This window comes from Antechinus flavipes, chromosome 2, assembly GCF_016432865.1.
Source record: "Antechinus flavipes isolate AdamAnt ecotype Samford, QLD, Australia chromosome 2, AdamAnt_v2, whole genome shotgun sequence".
NCBI classification, from domain to species: domain Eukaryota; kingdom Metazoa; phylum Chordata; class Mammalia; order Dasyuromorphia; family Dasyuridae; genus Antechinus; species Antechinus flavipes.
The window spans coordinates 339,164,913-339,192,583 of NC_067399.1; the positions used below are offsets into that span (position 1 = coordinate 339,164,913).

At 35.9% G+C, this 27,671-nt stretch overlaps 1 protein-coding gene and 1 long non-coding RNA gene across 17 annotated transcripts in view; one reads left to right on the top strand and one right to left on the bottom strand.

Annotated features, from left to right (window-relative positions):
* Nucleotides 1–27,671, top strand: part of GPHN (gephyrin) — a 725,565-nt gene that overhangs the window by 689,366 nt on the left and 8,528 nt on the right. For all 16 annotated transcript variants that reach the window (XM_051977840.1, XM_051977841.1, XM_051977844.1 and 13 more), the window contains 3 exons: nucleotides 11,568–11,641; nucleotides 17,351–17,415; nucleotides 20,933–21,036. In XM_051977840.1, coding sequence (XP_051833800.1) covers nucleotides 11,568–11,641; nucleotides 17,351–17,415; nucleotides 20,933–21,036 — 243 coding nt within the window. The remainder of the gene's footprint in view (nucleotides 1–11,567; nucleotides 11,642–17,350; nucleotides 17,416–20,932; nucleotides 21,037–27,671) is intronic.
* LOC127549643 (uncharacterized) lies at nucleotides 3,048–14,768 on the bottom strand. The gene is made up of 2 exons (XR_007950678.1): nucleotides 14,582–14,768; nucleotides 3,048–3,673 (listed from the first exon to the last, which is right to left on the bottom strand). It is a non-coding gene; the product is annotated as an uncharacterized LOC127549643 (long non-coding RNA).

Sequence of the window (27,671 nt, forward strand, 5' to 3'; positions counted from 1 at the left end):
TGCTATTATCATTCCAGTTTTACAGATGAACTGAGACAGAGGTTAAACGATTTGCCCAGGATCATATATTTCTAAGAGTCTGAATTTGAATTTATCTTCCTGAGCACTCTATTCACTGGTGCCATTTAAAAATACAGAAAATCCATATCATATAAGTATATCTGAGCAAAACAGATTCTCAGGTTAACCATGTCTAAAAATGCATTTCACATTTTTCATGTTAATCTATCATCTCACTTTCATGAGATGAGTCCTATTCTACATTATTGATCTTCTGGAATCCTGGTTGTTCATTGCATTCATCAGAGTTTTAGCCATCTAGAAATGTTTAGCTTTACAACATTTAATGCAGTTGTAAAAATTGCTCTACTACTTGTACTCTAAACTCTGCATCAGTTCATATGTCTTCCCAAGTTTCTCAGCATCTGTCTTTCTTATATTTCTTACCATACAGTAGTATTCCATTATATTCATATTGGCTCCCCTAGTTCCTAGTTATTTACCACTACATAAAGAGTTGTTATAAATATATTTTTTTAATATATGACTTTTTCCTCTTTCTTTGAAGCCTAGTAGTGGTATAGATTCAAAGATCAAAAGGCAAAATGGCCTATAATTTGAATTTTCTTTTCCAGAATAATTGTGCCATTTCATAACTTTACCTATAAAGTATCAATCTGTCTATTCTTCTACAACTTCTCTAGTATATTTCATTATTCTATTTTATTAATTTTGCCAAAATGGTAGGTTCAATTTGGCATTTGTCTAACAATGATTTGGAGCATTTTTCCATGACTGTGTTGAGGGGTGAAATACCCTAACAGTGACTGAGGTCCCCCGGCCAGTGTCGCAGGTTTAGTGAAAGAATTCACAACCCAGTTTCCAAGCAAGGTTTGGCAAAAATAGGTTTGTTTTCACTAAAAAGCTCTTTCTCTCAGTGGGCCCTTTCCTGATTAGAAAGATAGCAAAGATTGGGGTACAGAGTTTTGATTTTGTTTAGCTTTCTATGGTTCGGGGATAGGGAGCAATTTGAGGGACTAATTTCCAAATAAATAAAGGTGGTGATTGTTTCCCAAGCCAAATTGATTCCCAAATCAATTGGAGGTGGGAGTGTAATACTGGAGAAACTGAGGCAAGATAGAGATTAGAGACTATTTAATAATTTATTAAATGGGAGAGATTTACTGGGACCAAATGGATCTATGGTTTGGTCCCAGGGCTGAATGAGACTATCATCTCCAAGAATCCAGCAAACAATGAGAGTTCTCAATGACCTATGGCTCAGACTCAGAGGGTAGACTGAAGCGGGAGCAGAGTCAGGATGCTGAGAGCAGAATAGGACTCTGACAGTCCAGTTCTGATAGGATGAGGAGAGGCATGGGGGGTGGAACCCCAGAGATGGGGAGACACATCTTGATAAAATGGTATCTGACATTCTAGTAGCTTGGGATGGGGAGAGGCATTCTGATATTCTAAAATATAAGATCTTTTATCCTTATCAAATATTCTGATAAAGAGGGAGGGGAGGCTTTGTAGGACTGAAAAGCAGGGAAACTGAGTCAGGACTGGGTCAGCATAATTATAGAAACTGAGAACTGTGACATAAAAGGAGTTTCTTGTGGGAACCAGGTAGGAGGGTGAGGATCATTTCAGGAATCTTCCCAAGGCCAGGTGGCCCAATCTGCAGAAAGATCAGGGGGACACAGAGTCCTATTACATCAACTATAGATATCTTGGGTTTTCTTCCTTAAAAACTGCTTTTTTATATCCATTGGCCATGTATCAATTGGGGAATATCTCTTATGCTTATAAACTTGAATCAGTTCCTTAATATATCTTGGAAATATCACCTTTATCAGAGAAACTTGCTGCAATATTTTCCCAGTTAACTTTTTCCTTTTTAATCTTGGCTATATTGACATTTGCCCTTCTCTTTTTTTTTTTTTTTTTAAATTTAGTTTTATTTAATAATAACTTTGTATTGACAGAATCCATGCCAGGATAATTTGACATTTGCCCTTCTCAAGTACTATAGTACCTGTCCCTTTCTCCATGATCTTTCAAACATAACTGACAGTTGCTTATCATTGATGTGTCCTATTTCTTTCAATATTCTAAAATGTAGCTCATCAGGTTACAGTAACTTGAACACAAAGGATAACTAAGTATAGTCCCGTATTTCAAAAAGCAGTTCCTAGTTACTAATTTTTAATACTATCCTTTCCATTTTAAAGACCAGTCTTCTAGGCTAAGAAAAATAAAGGCTGAGCAGCTCTTCCTTTTCTCCAATTTTTATCACTGAAAGCAATAGTCTTATTTACTTCTTTATTCTTCCCATTTTCCTCCAAATATTTGAATCCCCAACCCCATTTTTTTGTCTTGCCTTTCCTTTTCAAACTCAGCTTACTCTGATCTTTAGTGCTCTTGACATTATTCTTACAGCACAATAGCATGCTTTTATATTCATCCTCCACCTTCTTTAAATAACTTTTTAAATTTTAAATTTTAAACAAGGTTGCTATTATACCCTACCTAGATCATTGTAAGAGGCCTGCTAATTGATCTCTTTACTTCCATTCTCATAGACCTCATATTGTTTTCCAATATACTTGTCACTTACTGCTCTGTATTATAATTATAGTGTTTGTTCTTATTTCCCATACTAAATACATACTCTGGGAAATCTGCCTTTTTAAAATGCAACTATTATTTTACTTTTTGTCAATTACTATACATTAATTTTGTCTTCCTCCCACTTTTCCTTTCCCCAGGGAGAAAAAAAAAAATGAAAGCAAAATTCTTATAGCACATATGCCTAGTCAAGCAAAAATAATTCTTGCACAGTGTCCAGAAACATATGTCTCCTTCTACACCCAAAGTCTATTTCTCTGTCAGGAGGTGGTAGCATTCTTTATCATTAGACCTCAGGAATCATGTTTGGTCATTGGATTTGATGAGGTGTGAGATTGGGCTCAGAGAAAGAGGAAAAGAAACAGAGAAAAGAGAGAGACGCAGGTCCACATGGCAAGAATTCACAAACTCGAGTATCTGTGGAAATAAGGAAAGTTTATTTCTTTTTTCACTAAGAAAAGAATTCTCTTAGTGGACAAAAACCCCTAATTCAGTCAGTAGATGTTGTAAAGAGGTTTGCTGTACTAGTTTTATGGGCAGACACTGGCCTAGGGCTAGGGACAATTAGAGTTGAAATCAGACCGAATCTTTGATTTGAATAGAGAATTTTCAGTAGTGAGTGGTTGTACTAGTCTCCTTCTGGATAACAGAATGAATCTTATCCTGATTCGCTGGGTCGGGTCTTTTACAGGGACTCTCTTCTTCAAGGAGTTTTAGAGAGAGACAGTTTCAGGGTCCCCCATCAGTTTCAGGGTTCTCATGTCAGATTGAGCAGAGTTCTTAGATTTTGATCCAGCTTCTTATTTTAATTGTGTGAATCTGTTTCAAGTCTGTTTCTTATAAATGACATGTTGTTGGATTCTGCTTTCTAACCCATCTTGCTATACTCTTTTGTGTTGTGGGTAATTCTTTGTCATTCAGATCCATAGCTGTGATCGTGAATTAGATATATTTCTCCAACCTCTTCTTTTTATCTTTTTCCTTCTCTGTTTCCCACTTTTTCCTTCTAAAGATGGTGGTAGAGATGTGATGCCTAAGAAAACTGAGGCAAGATAGAGATTAGAGAGTTTTTAATATTTTATTTGAAAGGGATTTACTGGGACCAAATAGATCCATAGTTTGGTCTCAGGGCTGAATGAGACTATCTTCTCCAAGAACTCAGCAAACAGTGTGAGTTCTCAATGACATATATACACATGGCTCAGACACGGGGATAGAGGCAGAGATGGAGTCAGTGCTGAGAGCAGGAACATGGGACTAACAATCCGGTTCTTATAGGGTGGGCAAAAGCATGGGGGACATCTGATAAATTGGGATTACAGAATGGGGAGAGGCACCCAACATTCTGATGATGTCTAAGATAGAAGGTCATTTCTCCTTATCTGGATCATCATGATTAGAAGGGAGGGGTGCTGTTACAGAATAATTAGGAACTGAGGCAGAACAATTCAGGGAAACTGAGGCAGGACAATTAGGGAAATTGAGCCAGGACAATAAAAGAGAACTGTGGTACAACAGAGAGAAGGCAAGTGTTCATATGTCTGATGCCCTCTGCTTGTGCTCCTTTGCTCCTCTTCTCTCTCCTCATCCAGTGATCTGGATAATAGAAATAAGCTTTTTGTTTTAAACCCCTCTGCTTCTTAAGGAAGTTTAACTCTTAAGGAGTTTATTTTGTTTAGGATTAATCCCTCCCTTAATCTATGCTACTTTGTCTCTTCTCTCACTTCTCACATTCTCACTCTCACACTGAATAGAATGTATGATATGTGTTCTTCCCTCCTTGGACCAGATCAGATTAGAATGAGGTTCAAATGATGCCTGTTCCCCTACCCTCTCCTTCTCATGTATATGTCTTCTACTGATATACACTGAGTGTGTTCATTAATTTTCCCTGCCCTTCTTCTCCCCTTTCCCTTCCCTTTCCTTTCTTTTGAGATCATCAAAACAGAACAGAATCATGTCCAGTGCTCTGTCTTTTTAGACTCTATGACTCCTGATAATGAGAGGGCTCTTGGGCAGACACCTCAACATCTCCCCATACTAAAATTTACAGTTTATCTTTGTTTAGTCTCTTATGATTGTTTTCTTATCCTTTTTAATGTTTTTCTTGACTTCTATGTTTTTATTTTAAAGTTTCTATTCAGTTCCAGTCTTTGTTTCCAGTGTGTTGTTCATTGTTTCTAAGTTTATTCCTTAATGAATACAGCCAGGGCCCATGACTACTCCTTAGCCTGAAATACCATCCTTAGTGCAGGCCCTCTTCTCAATCTGCCCAGGACCTGTGACCTCAAACTAAGGAGTGTCAGAGCTGCCACTTGGCACCTCTTCCAGCATAGGACACTTCACAAGGACAGTCTCCTCTGTGTATATGTGAGACCCCTTCTTATGCTGTTCACAACCTCAGCTTTCTTTTAGTTCTTACACTGCAGTGTTCTTCTACATAGTCCTTTCTCTCTAGATCTTGTCCTTAGATCTGTCTCCTTGCTAACTTAAACTGAGAAAATTAGTATTTTTTTCTTGAATTTACCAGTCAAGACTACTCAGATACTTTTTTTCTATCCTGGAAGAGGATGACTGTAGTTCTTCCGGCTGCTCTACCATCTTGGCTCCTAGCCTCTGACTCAACTTTGACATGATCTCTCTATTTACTTTCTTCTCACTGCAGGTTTAGGAGAAAAGGGGGAAAACCAAGAGATCGTTGTGGATTTGTTTCCCAAAACACTGAACCCTTCATCTCTGAGCCACACATATCCACTAAAGTTTTCAGGGGGAGTTCAGTGAAAACTATAGAAAGAACTCTAGTCATATTGCCACTATATAAATAATAAGTAACAGAGCTAGGATTCAATCCAGTAATCTTTCTCACATACCACACTACTTCAGAAATAATATGCTTTTTAAGTAGTGCATTTATGTACAGTATAGTTGTATTTAGTTTCCTGTAAGTATTGATTGCTTGGAGGTTTTATGAAAGGAGAGAGGGGATTTGTTTAATAGAGGAAAAGATTGGTACTAGGACTGGTGGGAAATGTAAAATATTAGTACTGATCAACTCAGGAGAAGCAAAATTACTGTTCTGGTTATTATGTGCAGCTCTCAGACCTTCTAAGTAGCAAAGTGCTGTGAATTTCCTTCCTGTATCACAAAATATCCAACTCAAATAAGACTTGATAATTCACAGAACAGCTTGAACACTCCACTTTGTCTCCACCTCACATTTAGCAGTGCTCTGTCTTTATAATGTTTACTTCAGCAACAACAGTCAACATTCAATTTAATTCAGTTGAATTCAGCTATTATTTATTAAGTACCTACTATGTTGTGTGGGATAGTAGTGATCACAAAAACAGAGACTCAGAGTAAGAAAAAGCTAAAAGGGTTTTATTACTTCTCACAAGAAAGGGCAAGGTGTTTGTCAGTGAAAGGAGTGCAGAGAATAAACTGTAAAACACCAGATTAAATAGCCTGAACTCAAAAGCCCCCACTTCTCCAGCTTGGCCTTTTCTCCTATTGTTTGGGGGAGTCCAGGCTTACATTCTAATCGTCTAAACCAGAAACAAAAGAATAAATTGCCTTTGGATTGCTTGCCATCTGGGGGAGGGGGTAGAGGGAGGGAAGGAAAAATCGGAACAGAAGTGAATGCAAGGGATAATGTTGTAAAAAATTACCCTGGCATGGGTTCTATCAATAAAAAGTTATTAAAAAAAAAAAAAGAAAGAATAAATTGCCTTTAAAAGAGGTATTGAAATGCTAATTAATAAGAAGTGATGGGAAACAGAAAGGGAGAAACATCTGCAACTTTTTTTTAGCTATAGCTTTAGTTGTTATTATCAAGTATCAAGTCACAATTAAAGTATAGTTTAAGATTATATTCCCATGAGAGGTCTTTACTCAGTTAAATTCACACATATACAAGCTACCCAGATATATATCCACACATATACACAAATAATAAACACTTTCTGTCCTCAAGAAGCTTGGGGTTTAGAGGCAAGGTATACAACATGAATTCAGATATAATACATAATAGGGAGAGATCAAGGAGCTGTCAAATTGTGAGGAATGTGTGTGAGATAGGTGCTAGACCCCTTTCCCAAATTAACTAATCAGAGACATCTTCAGGTACCAAAAAAAAGCAAATAAACACCTGGGAGCCATCTCAATTCCCACTATGTGTTCTTGAACCTGGCCAGCCGGAAGTAGAATACACAGTTAAATAGGAAAAGACCCAAGCCTTTTCACTGGACATAACCATCCTTGAGTGATAGTCACGAATGTTATCTGCTTCCTGTGGGTCACATCACATCCTGTAACTTCACTAACTTCCTGCATCCCAGGATTCACAGCCCGGGAACAGGGATCATGTCTCAAACTAGTCTCAAACTTGAGAAAACTTCATCCCACCAGTCTCTCAGGAAGAAGAAAAAATCAGTAGAACAGGGAAGCATCACCAAGAAGACAGAACCCAAGCTTTGGAATCAGATAAAAATAAAGGCAAGGGTAAAGAAGAAGTACCTTCTAGCCATGAAGCATCACTCAAGGCAAGAATTAGAAATCCAGTCTGGTTGAAGCATAGATAAATAGAGTAGTGTGAAATAACTGGAAGTATATGTTGGAACCAAATTGTAGAGGCCACATAATTTTGTTTTAGCAGAAAAATAAAGGGAAGCAAGGAAGGAAATAAGCATTTACTAAGTGCCTACTAGAGCCATGAATTGTGCTAAATATTTTAAAAATATTATCTCATTTTATCCTCATAGCAACTCTGAGATATTGGTGCTATTAAAATTCTCATTTACACTTGAGAACACTGATACAAACAGAAGTTAAGTGAGTTGCCCAGCATCACACAAACTGGACTTTAATTCAGCTTTTCCTGATTCCAGGATCAGCACTCTATCTACTGCACCACCTACCTACCTCTAAAAAGGAACTACTAAAGATTTTTAAGTGGAGGGATGATGTTTTCTTTTCATAACTTTGATTTAGAAAAATAATTTAGAAGAGCTTTGAAATTTGGGGAGAGACTAATAGGCTGGACACTAATTAGAAGAATATTACAGTAGAAGTTAAGATAGATTTGAACAATCTGAACTACATTAATGGCAATGTAAACAGATGAGATTCTAGATGCAAGAGATGCTGTAAAAGTAGAAACAATAAAACTTAGAACTGACTGATTACAAGTGGTGAAGGTAAGGACAGAAACAAAGAGGACTTAGCAATTGCAAACCCCTATGACTGGGCAGATGATGGTATTCTCACCTATAAGCAAGAAAATTAGAATGTTTCCCAATAGAATGAAAGGTCTTTGAGGACAGGGATTGTTTCATTTTTGTCTTGCTATCTCCAATCCTTAGCAAAGAGTCTTGCATATGGTGATTTCCTCAAAAACATTTTTTAATTGAAAAAGCAGGGGGTTTAGGCTTTGAGGTTAGCTTAATTCAGTTTGGAACATGTGGAGTTCAAATTGCTGAGAGTACATCTAAGTGGATCTGTAAAACTGAAGTTTCACTGGAGAGAATCATACTTTTGATCTTGCCACCACTCTGACAACTAACATTGCTAATACTCTGGTACGGGCCCTCATCTCTCACGTCTGGATGACTATGACATTCAGCCATCGAATGGATTTTCCTAAAGCATAGGTCCAACCATGTCACCCCCATAGACAATAAACTGCAGTCATTCCATTCCATAGCACTTCAATGAATGTGTTTTCATTCATGTGAGCAGAGCTTGCAATAGTGCAGACGGTTTCCAGCATTGCTGCCTCTGCCCTATGCCTATAGTCAATATCTCCCATCAACTTTCATAGTGGAACCATACAATGACCTCTTCTTGAATTCTTGGCATAAAATAGACATTTTTATGTCGTTCACACTGTCCATGGGTACTTAATTTGATGAAATGGATTAGTTTGAATTGGGATTGAATTGAATTGTGTCCAGAAGACAAGCATAGGAAATAAGGTCAAAAGCTTCAGAAAGGGGGAGGGAATAAGCATCCACTAAGCACTGTGCTAAGTGTTTTACAAACCTCTCACATGAAAATCAAGTAACAGAGGAACTGAAAAGCAGGTATTAGATTTAGCAATTAAGCAGAGATGTACCTCCTTCCACAAAAATAAATAAATAAATAAAAAGAGAGAGAAAATTATGAAAACCTCACTAGCTTGTCATTTTGAAAACAGATTAACTTTTATTAAGATGTATCATTTTATAATTATAGTCAAATGTATAAGAAGCAAAATATTCCCTTTTGCAATAAATCTCTCTATATTAAATGAATTACTTACAAATATGTGGTACACTGAATCCAGGTTTCATATTAAAAAATAAAAATATATAGTGTGCAATTTGTGAACATACACATAATTACACATTTCTATTGTAGAGAAATTTACATCATACTCAACAGATAGAGCACTGAACTTGGAGTCAAGAAGACCTTTACACACTTCCTAGCTGTGTGGGGGGAGCCATTTACTCTCAAGAATGAGCTTCAGTTTGCTCATGTGTGAAGTGGAGCACCTAGTGGAGCACATAATGAGAACACTCAACTCACTGTGGTGAAGCTCAAATTAAATAACAAATGTAAAGGTAGACAGTCAGTTGAAAAAGAATTGCTTTGGTAACTTGGCTGGAGGCTCTCCTTTATGCTGAAAGATTCTCAAATATCTCTGGTTCTGAAATGATCTGCTAATATATAGAAGATCCACAGGACATGAACAAACCCCTCAACCAATCCAAACAGATTACTCTTAGTTAAAATAAATGCTTTTTGATTGATTGATGTCCAAGCCTTGCTCACACTTCTGACTAATTCGGCTACTTGTGTTCTTACCTATTGAATGAGTCACCAATGGAGGCTCCAGCCAATGCCTTCCAAGCTGATTCCTTCTCAGTTAAGTAGAGTAGGATTCAGTCATCCTCCACCATTGCATATATGTAAAATGCTTTGAAAATCTTAAAATGCTAGATAATTATTATCCACAATTTTTAGAAATGGGGAATGAATCTTTCATTTCATTGCAACAAGGAATTTCCAGGAAAGAAGATTTCCTTCAACAAAGCAGGTTGACATTTTGCTATCTAACTCAAATGGAAATGATCCACTAAACCATACATAAGGATACCTACCGGGTACAAATTAATATTATCTGTTTTATTACGTTTTAATCTGGTTTTGGCAGTACTCTGGAGTGTTGTAGATAGCAATCCTGATGGCAGATTGTGTATTTGATACCTCTGATTGGAACATTAGAGGGGATCACATGACCTGTTTGTAAGCGAACCTAGGTCTTATAAGCCTGCACTCTCTACCATGCCATGAAACCGTGATCATGCCTTTTCAATTTAGTTAAAAATTATGTTTTCTATCTCAAAGTGGACAAATCATTTTGTAAAATGCATGAGCAGGTAAAATTAATGAATGAATAGCAATGTAATAAAATATACAATTTTCCTTATGCAGCTATTTGCATAATAAAGAGCATAATTCACTGTTGGTATTTGACATGACAAGAACTGAGCATAAAATTTAGCATTATGAAAGTCTATGAAATAATAGAATGGAGTGAAAAGAGCACTAAATATGGAGCTGGGGGACTAAGTTCAAATCCTGTCCCTCCTTCATTTCCTGTGTGATTTTAGACAAATCACTTTTTCTGAGCCTCATTTCCTGAAGTATAAAATGGTTTCTTCTAGTGCTAAATCTTATGGATGGTGCCTGTGGCATGAAGAATATCCTGACCTGAATTTACCCATTGCTTTGGTGGACTGCCTTGATTTCTCAAGGCAGTCACCCTCAAAGAACTTATCCCTCCCCACTCCAACAGCCACTTAAGTCAGTAGGTAGGATCTTCCCTGTTTGGAAAGACTAGCTCCAGAGGCCTATTTCTGTTTCCCTATTCTTGTTCTAATAATTTAAGTTATCAGACTCCTTTCTCTCATAGGATTAAAAGTACAGATTTCTGGAATTGTTTTTCCTGAAAACATTTAATTGAAATATTGGACTTAAAATCATCTGGTCACTCTGTATAGATAATTTTGTCTGAGCATATTCGCATCTACTTTTAAAATGTTTTCACTTAATGACCACTGTTAGTCATGAGAACAAACCCAAAAATGTGAAATAGTTTTAGAAAGAAATTTCTTTACTCATTTGATAGAAGAGGAAAGCTGGAAAGAGGTTCCCTCCTCCAGGTTCTTAAAGGTTTACTTTATGTATTTTTCTGAATACCAACACATGAACCACATGTATCACTTAAACTATTTGATGGAGAAAGAAGTTCCCAAGCAAGGTCAGTCCAGGTGTGTATCAGTAAATGTAAACATACAGACTTGGGGAACATAGAACACAAGCATTGGGTGAACCAAAGATCTGGGTAGGATCCAAGCATTCCTCGTAGCCAACTGACTTTCCCAGGAGCATCAGAGGTCAACCTGACCCCGACAGTAAGCTTTTGGATTAGATAATTCCAGTTACATAAGACTAGGTTCAAACAATATCAATAAATAAGGTTTTCTGAACAATATACATAGTAAAATATTTTCCTACATCAGCCCTAAAAGATATGAAATTCATGCCCCCCAATTTTTTTTCTATTTTGTTTAACAGCTTATGTTGAGCAATCTAGACTTCATGTCCATATTTCATTTAGGATGTTGGCCATCCATCTTGTTATATATCTTTATTTCATAGCTGTTTTTAGGCATTAAGATGAAATACTGCAGAAGATACATTTGGGATAGCTATCCAGATATAAATTTCTTTGAGTATTTATGTTTCCAAGAAATTAAGTTTTTAAAAGAAGATAGCCTCACTAAATTATAACTTTTATAAGCAAGATAAATGAAATACATTCATTCTTTCTTTTCTTTTTTTTATTTTAATAAAACTTGAAATTATAGCTATTTTTTTCATATTTGCAGGACTATCTCAAGCAGGTGCTGGACATTGATCTTCATGCACAGATCCATTTCGGCAGGGTTTTTATGAAACCAGGGTATGACATTTTTCTTGTGTCACAAAATATATATTATATATATATATATATAAAAATATGAATTTTGACTTACACTTTGCTGGAGACTTTTTAATTGAAAATTATGATATATGACACTTTAATAATATGTCTCTTTCCTTCTAAGATATTCACAGAACACTTAGCACAAAAATAATTACTACCTAAAATTGGTATTAATGTGCAAATAAAACCAAGCAAGTTTTCTTCCTCAGAGCTATAGGGTAACTAGGGCTTTACCTGAAGTCACTAAAACTTAGGGCAAATCCTCCTTCAGCTGCAGAGAAACAACTAAATTTAGAGCTTAGTTAGCAAGAAAAATTAGCTAAATTAAGAAACCATTATACTTGTGATATATTGCTCCACCCAGAGAAGCAGCTTCTCCATTAGCCTTCTGGGATCTCTCTTCACTGTCAGGGGCCAAAAGTCTAAAAAGCTCCTTCCCTCAATTAACTGAATTTGTTTTAAAAAGTAGATTTGAAGGGCACTTTTAATTTTCTCTACAGAGGAACATTTGTAATTTGTCTCAAAAAAGCAGTGATATGTATGTTTATATACCTCTGAGCTTCCTTTTGAATGAATAATAGCACTAAAAAATAAAGCAAAGCAATTTTTCTAGACCACTTCTCACGCAGCCTCCAAGATAATTTAAGTTCTCATCACCTCACATCTCCATTACTACAGTAGTTGTTGGATTTGTTTTCTACAAAGTCAGCCCTATGGAAGAACATTTTTTCCCCTTACAATTCCCATACCTATTTTCCTCTTCCTTCTTGTCCCTTTTTCCCCACCCAGCCTTTCGTGCCTCCCAAGGAAAGAAAGAATAAAGTTTGTATGTCATATTTAATGTAACTATTTAAGCCTTGAATTTTTCCCCATAAACAGTAACCACTTTGTTGTTCAGTTGTATCTAATTCTTTGAGACCCCCCCCCCATTTGGGATTTTCTGTGCTAAGATACCTCAGTGGTTTGCTGTTTTTTTCTCTAGCCCATTTTACAGATGAGGAAACTGAAGCAAATAGGGTGAAGTATCTTGTCCAGGAGGCCAGATTTGTAGTTCAGATCTTCCTGACTTCAAGCTCTGCTCTCTAGTCACTGTACTACCCAGGTGCCTCCAAAATAACCAATCAGAAGGGCTAATGGGCCAACTGTAACTGAAGGTCTATAACCAGTGACAAATCCCTAAGAAATGTCTCATACCCAAGTTATTGAAAAGAACATATAAAAAAAAATTTCTCCAAATCATCCCTCAACCCCATTATCTAAAAGCCAGATGTCCTATTCAAGAATCCTTGGGCCCAATCTATGGAGAAAAGGTATTAGGGTGATTTTAACCCTATTCCATATACTTCTATACTACCTTATATCTCATTTAAATGGGCATAATATGACTATTGTCTTGAGGAAATCCCTGAAAGTATGAGAGCAAAGTAAGGAGGAAATTGAAAAGTGATGATATTCTCATAAGTGAATGAACATACGGAAAAGTATTAAAATATTCTTCAGTTGCAGCCTAGGCTAAGTTGAGAGGTGATTTCTTCCTCTTTACCATTTACTAAACAACAGTGTTATTTTTATACTTAATACATTTGCCTATTTTCCTTGGATTACCACCACTATCCCTATCCTCCCACACCCTCCACCAAGTACTTTTTATGTTTCTATATATTTCTAAGCATCTATTCACTAAAAACCCTCAGTTTCAAGAATTCTGCAGGCTTAATAGATTGAATATAATAGACAAATGGTTAATCATCCTTAGAAGATGTACAATTGAAACTATTAAATTGCTCAAAATTGTTGGATTTTTTTTAATCTAGAAAATAAGTTATGCAAAAAAAGCTAAAACTAGGATTAAAATGGTTAAGGAAAATACTAGAAACTAAAAACTGCCCCTGGAGCAAGCAGCATGAAAATAGCATCCACCATCTGGTAGTTTTCTATTTCTGGTTATCTAGTTCCTAGAGTCTATTCTTTCTACCCTACTCTAAATTTGGCATTTTGGTACAAAATACTGGTTATCTCAACCTAGTTATGGTTCTGATACAGGGCAGCATGATGTAGTGAAAAGAGCTCTGGCTATGTAGTCAGAGAATCTCAATTCACATTCTGAATCTGTTACTCACTACTTGTGTACTTTGCTAGGGCTGCTAGGTGATAATGGTTCTGCCAGACCTGGAGTCAGAAAGATTCATCTTCCTGAGTTCAAGTCTGATCTCAGATACTTCCTAATTGTATGACTCTAGACAAATCATTTAATCCAGTTTGTCTCAGTTTCTTCATCTGTGTAAAACAAACTGGGGGAAAAAAAATGACAAACAACGTTTGTATGTTTGCCAAGAAAACCCCAAATGGGATCACAAAGTGTTGGACACAATTGAACTACAAAATCTTGGTTAAGTCACTTAATAACTTTGCTTTTCCGTTTCTTTCTGTGTAAAATAAAAGATTCCTTTTAAACTCTTAGGAGTAGCTGGGTGGTGAAATGGATAGAGCATTGTCCCTGAAGCCAGGAGGACCTGAGTTCAATTGTGACCGCAGCTGTTGTGTGATTCTGGGCAAGTCACCTAAGCCCAACTGCCTTGCCAAAAAAAAAGTTTAAATTTAAGCTCTTATACTCTCCTTCTGTTGTTGTAGGAACAGTGTGAGAAATTCAAACATTTTCTTTGTAATAATTACAACTTACATTAGCTAGCACTTTAGTTTCCAAATCTTTATATACATTATTTCATTTGATCCTCACAACAGTCCTTATACATTTTGAAGAACAAATATTATTTTCCTTTTGCAGATGATATCATTTATAGTGACTTGCCCAGAGTATCACATAGCTAGTATATGGCATAGCCCATACTCAAAACCAAGTCTTCTTAAGTTCAATGCTCTTTCAATTAAACACATGTTTAGTTATAAACAACTTACCCCTGTGTGCTTGGGCAGCCCAGACGTGGAAGTTAAGGTTCTCCTCTGTGACTGAGACCTTATTGTTATTGTTGCTGGGAACATGAGATTGGCAATAGGAGCTCTCTAAAGTTCCTTTCATAGGGATCAAGGTTTGCTTTTTGTCAAATTATGACTACAGTCAAGTCGGAGTGCAGTTGAGTTGAGTAATAATGGACCTTTGAGAACAAAATTCCTTTTGTCTTGATACATTGTCACTCAGACCAATCATAGGATGATCATAGTTTTTAGGGACCTTAGCAACTACTGAGTTCAACTTACTCATTTTACAAATGAAGAAACTGAAGCTAAGTAATTTGGAACTTTGTGACACAAGTCCAGGGCCTTATCTACCCAGGCCCCACCCTGCCACTCATTCCTGAGAAGAATATTTGTTTTAGATAAATATTAATTATTTTACCTTGGCTATTCAAGCTTTTCTTTAGCTTTTGCCAGTTTAATTAATTATGCAAAGGACATTCCAAGTGAATTTCAATGCACTTCTTATTGGCCACAAAAATGAATTGATATGTTCTCTTCCCAATGTAAAATATTCAAACATCTTCCTTACTTTTACTGGAGAATTAGAGATTAAAAATTCTCTTAACCTCTCTGCTATTTAAATTAGGTATTCTTCTTCTTCTTTCTTCATTATTCATTATTCAGGGTTTTTATGGGTTTTTGGGGTTTATCTGTCCTTAATAGTTATTCTTCTTTCCTGGAGTCATAATACCCAGTTTGTGACTTCAGTCATTTGCATGTGCTTGTGCTAGTATGACTACCAGAGAGAATAGACTTATGAGCTGAAAAGTACCAAGGAACTTGCTTCCTAAAGATAAACAGAAAATAATTGCCATTTAGCCACAGCATTTTTAAAATAAAACACTTAGGTTTATAATCATTCACATTACAAATATTATTTGGTAATGACATTTTTTGTGTTAAATGGATTTTGTTAAAGTGAATTGGTTGCAACCCATTTTTAGTCTTCAGATTCATAAATGACACAAAGCTGAAGCCCAGACTCTCCAAAGTGAACTAGCGAGGGAGAAGAAACGATCCCTTTATAAGAAAAGAGAGAAGGAAGTATTTGTCCCAGATCAGCTCCATCCAGTTCCTGGATCTTTGTGGGTGATGTTTTGTTTTGGTGATCAGCTTGGGAATTTAGGTGGTCTCCTTATAGACTTTAGAATGTGGAGAGAATTAAGAAGAATTTAAGGACTATTGCTATTTGATAGCAAGATTAAAAGCAGCATTAAAATTTTTGGGAAAGTTCTTTCCACCCACCACAGGCAATTATGTTGTTTCATTTTGGAATGAATGTAATGTAGACAGAAACCTGTTCTCAGGCCCTTTATGCAAGATTATTTTTGTGCAAGATTCTTTAAACTATTTGCTCTTCTTAACGTACTGGTTCTAACAAGTTTGGATATCTCTTTCTCAAGCCCTTAGCAGATTAGAAGCAGCCAAAGACTGGCCCCAGACTGCAGTGAAAAGTGTCAATAGATACCCAGACTGTAAGAAAAGAGGTAGCAAAACTATAACTCAGAAAGCACAGGGATCTGAGGTCATTTAGAGTAGAGATCACTGCAGTGACCCATGATGACCTACCAATATTATTGAAAAGTAGAATAACTGATATTCATAATAATAATCTTGAGCCATCAAATTGGAAACCAATGACCCATTTTGACACATTCTTAAGAAAAAAGAAAAATGATCTTCAGTATTATGTGAGTAAGAAATCAGGGAGACATATAATATATCTTAACAAGAGCCCACAGTTATATAGTGCTTTATATTTTACAAAGGGATTTCATTTTCAAATCATCAAAGCTGTGTTCCCAGCATTGTGCTAGGTCAGTAAATAAGATACAACACATAATTTTTCTCAAGGAACTTTCCTTTAACCTGGGGAATACAATCCTCAATTTCAAGATATTTCGGGAAAGGGGCTCAGATTGATGCTGAAGTGAGTCACCTTAACAACAGTCATACAGCTAGTTAAAAGGAGTCAAACAGCCAGCAAATATTTATCAGAGATCAGATCCCAACCAAATCCATTTCTTTTCTTGTTGTGTTGTATCATCTCTTAATATATATGATAAGATTTTAGAAAGATTTCCACTTATAGTTAAAACAAAGGAAAAAAAATGGCAAGAATTTATGAGATAAACTTTAAGTGTCCTGATTAGCTTAGGTTTATTATAGTGGAATTTTGCCTTCAAGACAAACAAAGAAAGACTCCAGCATTAAGAAAAAAAAATTATTCAAAATTTTTTAACTTAAAAAATTAAAAATAAAATACATTTTAAAATTAAAAAATAGAAAAAAGTTTTTTGAAGATTTTTGTTAATTTAATAAAAGATGAAAAAAAAAGCTCTACAGCACTGAGTAGTGAGCTGGAAAATATATGAGCTCAGAAGAGTAAAGAATTGAATCATTAGAAGAGTAGAATAAACTTCGGAATTTGTAGTTACCCATTTGTACCGCAAGCAGACTAAAGGAAGGGAAATGACAAACTAAAAAAAAGGAGAAGAGCTTAGACACTTAAGAAAGATATTAAAAAGAAGTGTCCTTAAATTCTTGTTAAATACTTTAGTATTCAAGGGGCTATAAGAAAGATCAATAAAGTATTTCAAATATGTGATCATTTATATATGTTATACTGCTATGACCAAAGTATCTCAAAATTTACTCCAATTACACATTTTATATCTAATTTATAAAAACATCTTCATTTCTCTCTAGCCTGCCAACAACATTTGCAACCTTGGACATTGATGGAGTAAGAAAAATAATCTTTGCACTACCAGGTAAGAAAAACATAATTTTTGTGGCTCTCTGAAAAAGGAACAGAAATGTTTTGTAATTTCTCACTTAAATCTTTTGAGCATATCCTAGATGCTACCCCTTTTTGGCCACTTAGCCTTCAGTTTGTCAGAGAGAGCTGGTGGATGATAACTATGAGTAAATCAGATGACCTCTGAGTTTCTTTATGATTCTAAAATGCTGTGATTCTAGAATAATGTTATTCCACTTCTACAACTCTGAAGAACCTGGATCCATGGATTCTGTGCAAATACAGAGACAAAAAGGAAACAGTCCCTACCCTCAAGGAGTTTATGTCTAGCTAAGGAAGAAATGTACATATAAAATTATAGACAAAATTGAGAATGGGGAAGGAAGGCATAGGGAGCTAGGGAAATCAATAAAGTTTCCAGAACCTATCACTTAAGCTGAGCCTTGAGGGAGTGAAGAAATTTAGGATTTTGAAGAGTTAAAGAGGGAATGTTTTCTAGGCATGTAAAACACTAGAGCAGGAGATGAGTATCACAGATGAAGAAAAGAAAGAAGGCCAGTTTGTCTGGATATTAGAATACCACAGTGGAGGAAAACTGGGATCAGAAAGTCTAGTCTGTGGACCCCAAATTCTCTCCTTTTTTCACAGCAGTGCTTTCTGCAATCCACATGCCCATCCCAGAATGTCTCACAGATAATACGTTTAGCATATTTAATTGATTTACAGTCTCTTAGTTGACCATATAACCAAAGATACATTAGTGTGAGAGGTTATTGGCAGTAACTTGGAAATTGTCTCCCCCAAAATACACAACAAGGAACTCGAATTGTAGAAAGCTTGAAATGTTCTCTGCTCATCCCTAATGAACCAAAAGAGGGCAGCAATATCTCGCATCTGAAATTATAAAGAAAGCAAGGGCACTATCCTCCAAAGCTAGCTAGTATTATTATATCTGTTTTCCTCATTGCCAAACAGAATCTTTACCAGTCTTTATGATTTTTTTAAAACAATTCATTTTAAAATGGAGATTGAAGCTCTATTGATTGAAGGTTTTCTGGGCTTTTCCAGAAGTTTTACTCTTTTATTTTAAAGTAAAAAGAAAAGTGTAGCTATAAACATTTTTGCACATGTAAGTCCTTTTCCTTCCTTTATGATTTCCTTGGGATATACAGACCTAGTACTGGCAATTTTATAATCTTTTGGGCAAGATGCCAGATTGCTCTCCAAAATGTTTGGATACCACCTCCTTAACGGCTCTTACATCTATCCTTTTCTGCCTAATCACACTATATTCATTTCTCAACCCCTCATCACTTCTTTCTGGGACAATTATAATAAACTTCTAACTGGCCTCTGTTTTGCCCTCTCTAAAGGATCCATCATACAAATGCCAAATTGATATTTCTAAAGGCCAGGTCTAAGTATGTTACTCCCCTGCTCATGAAGCTTCATTGGCTTCCCATAGCCTTCAAAATAAATTACAAGCTCCTTTGGTAGACATTTAAAAGCACTTTACAATCTATCTTCAGCCTGTCTTTCTAGACTAATTACTCTTTGTTCTATCCAACTAACTCTGTACATGATATTCTATTTGTTCAGCATCCGGAATCATCTTTCCTCTTCACCTTTACCACTTGGAACCACTACTTCTCTCCAACACTCAGCCCAACTAGTAGAAAGCTAGGTTGGCTGGAGGACAAAAGAATAATCAGTTCAGTTTGGGATATATTAACTTCTCTGTCTCTAGTCCCTCCCCTTCTTTAATCCATCCTTCACACATTTGACAGAATAATCTTCCTAATGCACAAGCCTTGTCAGAAACCACAGTGCCTCCTTCCAGATGCCTTTAAGATAAAGTATAAAATCCTTAGCCTGTCATTTTAAACTATCCAAAATTTATCTCCATCCAGCCTTTCTATTTTTCACATGCATTCTGAGTTCCAACCAGACTGAGCTATTAACTGCTTCTCAATTTTGACTTCCCATTTTATACTTCCATCCATTTATGTACTATATGTACCATGTGTGTACTCTTCATCTCTAACTTAAGATTCTTTCTTTAAGGCTCTACTAACATTCTAGCCTTCTCAATCTCTTCCCACCCTAAAAAGCTTTTCTCTTCCTTCTCAAATTTTTGCAAAGTACCCTAGTTAGATTTCTTCTTTGTTTCCATCACATTCTATATCATGTAACACTTCTGGGATCTCACCAATAGACTGTAAATTCCTTGGGGCAGGGTTTAGGTTGTTTTCCATTTGTATATCTCAGGTGCTCAACACAGTGCCTTTTACACTGTAAGCAATTAATGTTTGTTGAACTAAGTTTTAGGTCTGGGCAGAAGTGGGAAGATGTCCAGCAATCAGTTGTAGAGCCTTAAAGGTTTCCAGCTTCTTTTCTTTAAAGAGCCTTATGAAGAAAAACTTAAAAAAAAAAAAAAAAAAAAAAAAAGATCTTACTCCTACCATTATAATTGGTTGTGTTAAGGTATGGGAAAATATCAGAATCATTGAATCAAATTATTTCTGAGCTTGAAGGAACCTTAGAAACTATCTAATCCAAACTATCTAGAAACTGAGGCACAGAGAGGTCAAGTAATTTAACCATAGTCATATAGTTAGTTAAAAACTAGTAAACACTTGAATGATATTCTTTTGACTTTCAGTCCACTGTACTATACTGGTTTCCTTCTGAGAGGAAATTTTTCTTAAATAATTACATTTTCTTTCCTCAGTTCCTCTTTCTAATTTTAAAACAAGTTGATAGTATTATAGATGCCCTTATTTGACTGTAGCATAAAAGATATGTAATCAAGGAAATACATGGGGGTGATACATATGTGATAAGTGATACAGTGGATAGAGCACCAGCCCTGAAGTCAGGAGGACCTGAGTTCAAATGTGGCCTCAGACACTTAACACTGCCTATCTGTGTGACCCTGGGCAAGTCACTTAACCCCAATTGCCTTAGCAAAAAAAAAAAAAAAAAAGGAAATGCACGATTAAAAAATGTTATAGGCTGATCTTGTGGTTAAGAATGAGAGCTAACAGAAAGATAAATTGAATCATTGGCTGGTACCTACAAAATATATAAAGACTCAAAGGAAAGCATCCAACATGTTAGTATGGACCCACCATAGAAAAGGCAGAAAAAAGTGCAGTCTGCACCCATGAAGGAATTTTCTCATGAGTGAAGTCATAACAGCAAAGTATTGAAGAAATTGTATGAGCATTCAAAACAACTGGAGTTGCTATATAATGTCTAGCATTTTATATAATCACTTTTGTATTAGGATCCTTTTTTCAATTTGAGGCGCTTCTGATGTAGGAATGGCTATAGATCAATCAATTTTAGGTCACTACAGTTAAACTTCAGCACTTTACAGTTTTCAAAGCTCTTACCTCAAAATAGCTCCAGGAGGAGGTTTTGTAAACCAAAAAAAAAAAAAAAAAAAATGGAAAATCTAGTAGTAAGGACATTAATTAAGAAACATTTCTTTGTTTATACTATGACTAATTGGTTTTATTTTTCAGGAAATCCTGTGTCCGCTGTGGTCACCTGCAATCTCTTTGTTGTCCCAGCACTAAGGAAAATGCAAGGAATCCTGGATCCTCGACCAACAATTATCAAAGCCAGGGTAATGTTTTCTAGTTGTAGCAAACAAACAGACAAACAAAAACTCCCTAAACTCTAAAGATCCATTTTTTTTTTTCAGCTGTCTAAAACTATTTGGAGTGTTAAGTTTTTACAAACAAGGGAGGAAAGTGTAAATTTGGAAAAGGCCAATCTCTTCTGCTCTCCTTCCACATTCTTTTCTGAAGTCATCCTTGTCTCCAGGAGAGAATAATTGTCATATAATTGAAAGCCAACAAAGAATCTCTAAGAACTAAAAATTAAGAATGGATGTTAAGGGAGCTATTATACTGCCAAGAAAAAGTCCAGGGCATGGTAGACATTACCCTGATCACAAACTGGCAAAGGATTTGAATCAAACTTTTTTCCTTGGCATAAAAGTCTAGTATTGTAGCTATATTTACATAGATATGTGCCCTCCCACTTACCCTAGACTTATCTCAGTGATTTTGTTACGGTTAAGGCATTCTACAAGATACTGAGGATACAGAGATTAGTAAGTCATAGTCCCTGCTTTCAATGAGCGATCACTCAACAGAAAAGAAAAAATATATAAGAAAAAGACTGGTGACAAATAAGGAAAGATGACTATAAAAGATTTTAAAGAATGAACACTAATATAGGGAAATAACACTAAAGTTACTTGAAATAAGTTTAATTTTTCCTTTCCTTCATCCACCAAAAGAATGCGAACAAAATTTGATTATGTTCCTACATTTTTCTTACTCTGTAATGAAAATCTTCTTTTAAATGCACAAAATATAAGACCAAAGACAGATATGGCAACAGAATGTTGAATTTGGAAAGAAATTTAAAGGGTACTGAATCCAACCCATGCCTTAAGAAGGAGTGCTTTCTAAAATATTCCTGAACAGTGAAAAAAATTTATCCAACTTATGCTGAAGAAAGCCTTCCTTAATGCACATATTAATTGTATCTATATTCTATTGCATTTTTACTTTTGTTAAATATTTTCAAATTACAATTTAATCTGATTTGGCTGCACTTTGGGAGTATGTTTGACATCTCTGCTATGGAATCACATTCACAGAAAAGTTTGCCTATTCTCTTCTCATAACAATGATGACCTTGATACATGTATAGGTTGTGCTCAAAAACATGTTACATAGAGGGGGAAGTAGGCATATAATACTGAAATTATTGACAGTTTTTCTTCTACTTTTTTTCTTGGTGATGATAAAGTCAAAAAATTTGCCCATGTCTACCTCCAATATAGCCAAATATTTTATTATCATCTGAACTTTATATAATGTGAAGGAAAAGAAAGAATTGCTTGGGGTTCCTTAAAACATTTTATCTAGGACTAACAGTGCAAAATTTAAGAATTTTAGGCTTTAGAAATAATATAAGTGGCTCTTTTCAACAAATGAGATGATTCAGACCAGTTCCAATGATCTTGTGATGAAGAGAGCCATCTACACCCAGAGGGAAGACTGTGGGAGCTGAATATGGATCACAACATAGCATTCTCACTCTTTTTGTTGTTTGCTTGCATTTTATTTTCTTTCTCATTTTTTTCCCTTTTTGATTTGATTCTTTTTGTACAGCAAGATAATTGTATAAATATGTATGCATGTATTGGATTTAACATATATTTTTATCATGTTTAACATATACTAGATTACTTGCTATCTAGGGGAGGGGATGGGGGAAAGAAGAGAGAAAATTGGAACACAAGGTTTTGCAAGGATTAATGTTGAAAAATTATCTGTGCATATCTTTTGAAAATTAAAAAGCTTTAATTTAAAAAAAAGAAAATTAAACATAAAAAAGAAATAGTATAAAACTGAAAAATGAAGGGAATGATAGTTTGTGGAAAGGGCTTTTTCTTCTTTAAGTCAGATGCTTAACTTTTACCATGTCAATACATTTCCATATTTGGAGTGAAACTCCAACAAGGAGTTCAGTGGTCATTTAGACTTTTTTTTTTTTTTGGTTAACTATAGCCTTCCCCCCCTTAGTTTGAGATCAATTACTAAAAATAAACAAATAAAATTCAACAAAAAGCAGAAAAATACTCTGACCAACTAGAGCATATTAATTAAGCAACTTATTCACTATTTAAACATCATAATAAATTTAGGAAACAAGAAAAATTCTGTTACTGACAAAAGCATACTAATCAGAATTTTCTGGCACTAGCAAAGCTTCAGGAATCCTTTTGTGCTTTACTTATGTCAATACCTACAATCTCTCTTTTTTTGAGATTGACATTTGTAGCTACATTCCATTAGGCAAAACTGGCTGGATGGGTTCCTTAAATCATACTGATGTTCTATACATTGTTTCCAATTTCCTGTCAGTTAATGGGAATGCAAAACTTGGTCCAAGAATCCATCAAATTCCTGTCTCCCACAGAGCCATATCACTCTGTCTGCCAGCAAGCCTGATCTACTTGGACATTTACATCTTAAACACCATCCCTAACTTAGTTTAACAAGCATTTTTAACCAATCACCCCAGTCTTTTCACTGACACACAATCACATCCTCAGTATCCAGTCATTTCATTTTGCTTTTAAAAGTGTAAATTTTACAATCTCACCTTTTTAAGTGATTAGGAAGGCCAGTCATTAACAAAAGGCAAAGGAATGCTGGCCTTAATTTGAGGTCTGGCCTTTCTCTGCCGTTTCTGGCCCTCCCTGACGCCTCTGTGCGAAGGCCCGGCTCTCCACCTCAGCCACAGAGGCCTTTGAAGCTGCACGTTGTTTTCATAGGCTGGACCAGGTTTCATTGGAAGATCAGCCATTTGGTGCTGCAGTGTTTTACAGGATGCCCACATGGAGCCTTTGCTTTTTCTGTTTGTTTCTCTGATTGATCATGGTTACAACTGAAGAAGCATTTTCCTCCTTCTCCAAAGATCTTACATTCATTCTTTAGAGAAATGACACCTTTTTAATTATACAAAATGCAATGTAGGGATAGGTACTGGACAGTGATAATTTCATTAATATAGAATTTCCAGATGTCTTCTATCAGTGCTTGTCAGCAACCTCTTTGCAGTTTTAATCCTGGAGAGTTGCTTGGATCAGAGGAGCAGAGGATGGTTCAGTGTCTTGTTTGCATAGCTGAGAATCAGAGGTGAGCCCTGAATGCTGAGCTCTGGGGCCACCTTTGTAGTCCCTGTGGCTGGGGGCCAGCTTCTATGAGTACAGAATGAAAACAAGTAAGAAGAAAACAGAAAAGGCCTCTGGGAGAAGTTGATGCTTTAGCTGAGCTTTGAAGGAAACTAGGGCTTTTGTGAGGCAAAGGTGAGGAGGGAGTGTGTTCTCCTCAGTGTCCGCTTGTGCAAGGCGTGTAGTCTGGCAGTCCATGAAGTAAAGCTGTGTATAGCAATCCTGGAAAGGTAAGTTTTCATGCAGAAAGGAATCAGGATTGCCACTCCCTACAAGAATCTCTTTCCTTATTATTCTTCCAGAGTACACAGAGCTCTATGCACTATAAACACTTAACAAATACTTTGTGACTGATACAAGCATGAAACATATACAATCTGAACTTGAACTTACATACAAACTTATAATTATAAAATCTCATATGATAAGCTCAGCCTTTATTAAGATCCTATTAGTTACAAGGCAATACTTTGCCAAATAATTCTATTAAAGGCAATTTAGATTTATTTTTTAAGGGACAAATTTTGAAAGGCAGACATTGCCTTCATATCAGGTGGCATAAAGGAATGCTAAGGTGTATTTGGAAAATGGAATGTTCCTGAAGAATAAAATAGAATGGCCAACATGTGAAACTGTTTCAAAATTTCCTAATAAGTTTGAGGCAGATACTTCACAAGAGCTTCTGTTGAAAGACTAGTAACATCAGTGTGATCATTGTTGCAGACTTGAGCAGGCTTTTATTCCCAATGTGGATAATAGAATGATCATTCTATTTGAAATTGGAAAGGATCTTTGAAATCATCTAGGCCATCCCATCATTTTCAATCCACACTTTGAGAGGTCCAGAACATAGAAATGGCCTTGCCAGCCACACAGAGCCAAATCCAGAATTCAGATGCAGTTTTTCTTATTCCAAAGACAAGTGAACTGTAGTACAGTGGTTTCAAGATGGAAATCTGGATTAATTTCACACTATGTAAAGTTATCCAGATCAGAGTTCCTTAAATTTTTTCCACTCATGACTCCTTTTTACCCAAGAGATTTTCGTGTGACTCCTGATATATAGGTATGTAAAACAAGTATGCAAATCAAATATTTACCGATAATTTCCTATTTCAAAATTAATTGCATTAATACCCTTTGTCTTTCTATCACTGCCACTTCCAGAAAGAACACTCCCCAACTCGCAGCAGATTAAAAACAAATAGTTAAACAGCATGAGACAGTGGAAAGAATCACAGATTTAGAGCTGGAAGGGAATTTAGGGGCCGATGGGGAAACTGAGACCTGAAAAATTCACATGATTTGCCCAAAGTCACACAGGTAATGATGGGCAGGATTTAACACCCACCCTTACTCCTCCTCCTCTAACTCCAGAGCCAGTATGCTTTTCATTGTAGCCTGCTGAAAGAATTCAAATATGGAACCTGAGCTCCTAAGGTTACTTGGTTTTGCCACATACTACTTGTGCAACCTTGGGAAAGCTACTGTTCTCTCTACAGTGAGGGAGTTGGACTAAATGACTTTTAGATCAAAGATAATCGTGGACAAACATGTCCATCCAACACTTCATCAAGGGTCTGTAACTATGGAATTTATGAAGAGAAACAATGTGAGAGGAAAAAGGGAAAGATAGATGGCACTTGTTCTGTGGTCTGGTGTGTTCTCAGTTCTTTTCCAGTTCAGTTTACTTGTAGAAATTTCCAACAAAATTGGCCTTAGCAAACCTAAATTAACTCTGCCAATAACCAAATAAGATAATGAAAGTTAGTTCAAACCTCATGTCTCTTAAGAAAATCAAACTAGGAATCACCAGGGAATTCATAATTTTAAATTAGCTAGTTTTCATGTTGATAATACTGTCATTATATCATTATGTCTGTCACTATATCGCTATATTTATCTATATCTATATCTATAAACAGAAATCAGAAACCAATTTTATAAATTGTATTCTAATGCAAAAATAAGAAATAAGATTTTTTTCAAGGGCTTTAAGCTGTTAGGTTTATGAACAATAAAAAATACTATTACAGCCCATCAGAACTGATCTGTTTAACCTGTGGTTATATTTTTGTAAATTATTGGAAAAAGAGATACCACTAGAATTATCTCCCTCTTAATGTGTCTTTAATTATTTTAACATTTTTCTTTGTTAAGTATACTACCAGATAAACAGAGCTGCACCAAAGATAAGGCAAGGAAAGCTTATAACTCTGTTTAATGTGTGTATTTTGTTTTGTTTTTGTTCTTTTAGGGATAGGAGTTGTAGGAGAGATGATAGACAGGAATATCCTACAGGACAGTTTTCTTGGATTACTTCCTGCATTATTGTGTCAAGGTTCTCTTTTTGCTCACAACTTTCTGGCAGTCCAATTATTCTTTTATTTTCTCTTCTTGATCTGTTTCCCAAACCTGTCATTTTTCTTGTAAGATATTTCATATTCTGTTCTGTTTTTTCATTCTTTATAATCTGTTTTGTTATTTTTTGGTCTCCTTGCTTCATTGGCTTCCCCTTGCCCAATCCTAATTTTCAAAGAATTATTTTCATCTTTGAGACTCTGTACCTTCTTTCCCAGTTGATCAACTTTTTTTTTCATTATCTTCATGTTTTACTTGGATAGTTAGTAGTAGTAGTAGTAGTAGTTTTTCCTCAATGTCTCTCATTTAATTTTTAAATTCTTTTTTGAGTTCTTCTATAAATTTTCTTTCACGATTCTTCTTGGGGTAGAAGTTTTTTTTTTTTTTTTTTTTTTTTTTTACTAAAGTGTTCTCCTCTGAAGATTAACCCCAGTCTTCCCTGTTCCCATAATATATTTCAATGATGGAATTCTTTCTTCTTTGTTGATTCTTTTGAAGTATTAGTGTAAGCACCTATAATTGTGGATTGGGGAGATGGTGCCTCAAGCTTCCCTTCAGCTCTCATGACCTGGAACCCAAACCAAGAACTCCACCCTCCTGCAAGTGCCCACAGCCAGCAGTGCCCCTACCCTATCGTCTCTGCACTCATTGGGTGCTAGTTCCTTCTCTCCCAGGACCTGGTGTTCCCCAATCAACCAGGGTTCATCTAGTCTTCCTGGACTCAAATAACTCCACAAACAGTCCACGAGGTAAAAGTCTCTGTGGTTCCAGTTGAGGTTCCAGTCACACCCAGATAGCCCCAAGGCTTCCCATTTGATGTTTCTCAGGAGCTAGCTTGGAGGTATTTGCACTTCAAATGGCTTAATCTCCAATCTGTGGTCTTTCTTCAGCTCTGGGTTGAATCTGGAGGCCCCCTGTTCTGCCCCCAAGTCTTCTTGATTTTTCACCAATCTATGTTCGCCTGAGGCACAAATTTGTTCTGGTTTTGAGGGAAATCTGGAGAGCTTGAAATTTACCAACCTATTCCGCCATCTTCCCACATGCAGTGGATTGATTTTATTTTTGCTTATTTGTGTATGTATATGTTCTCTTCCCCTTGATCAATTAAGCTCCTTAGAGGGATGTTTTCCTTTTGTTGTTGT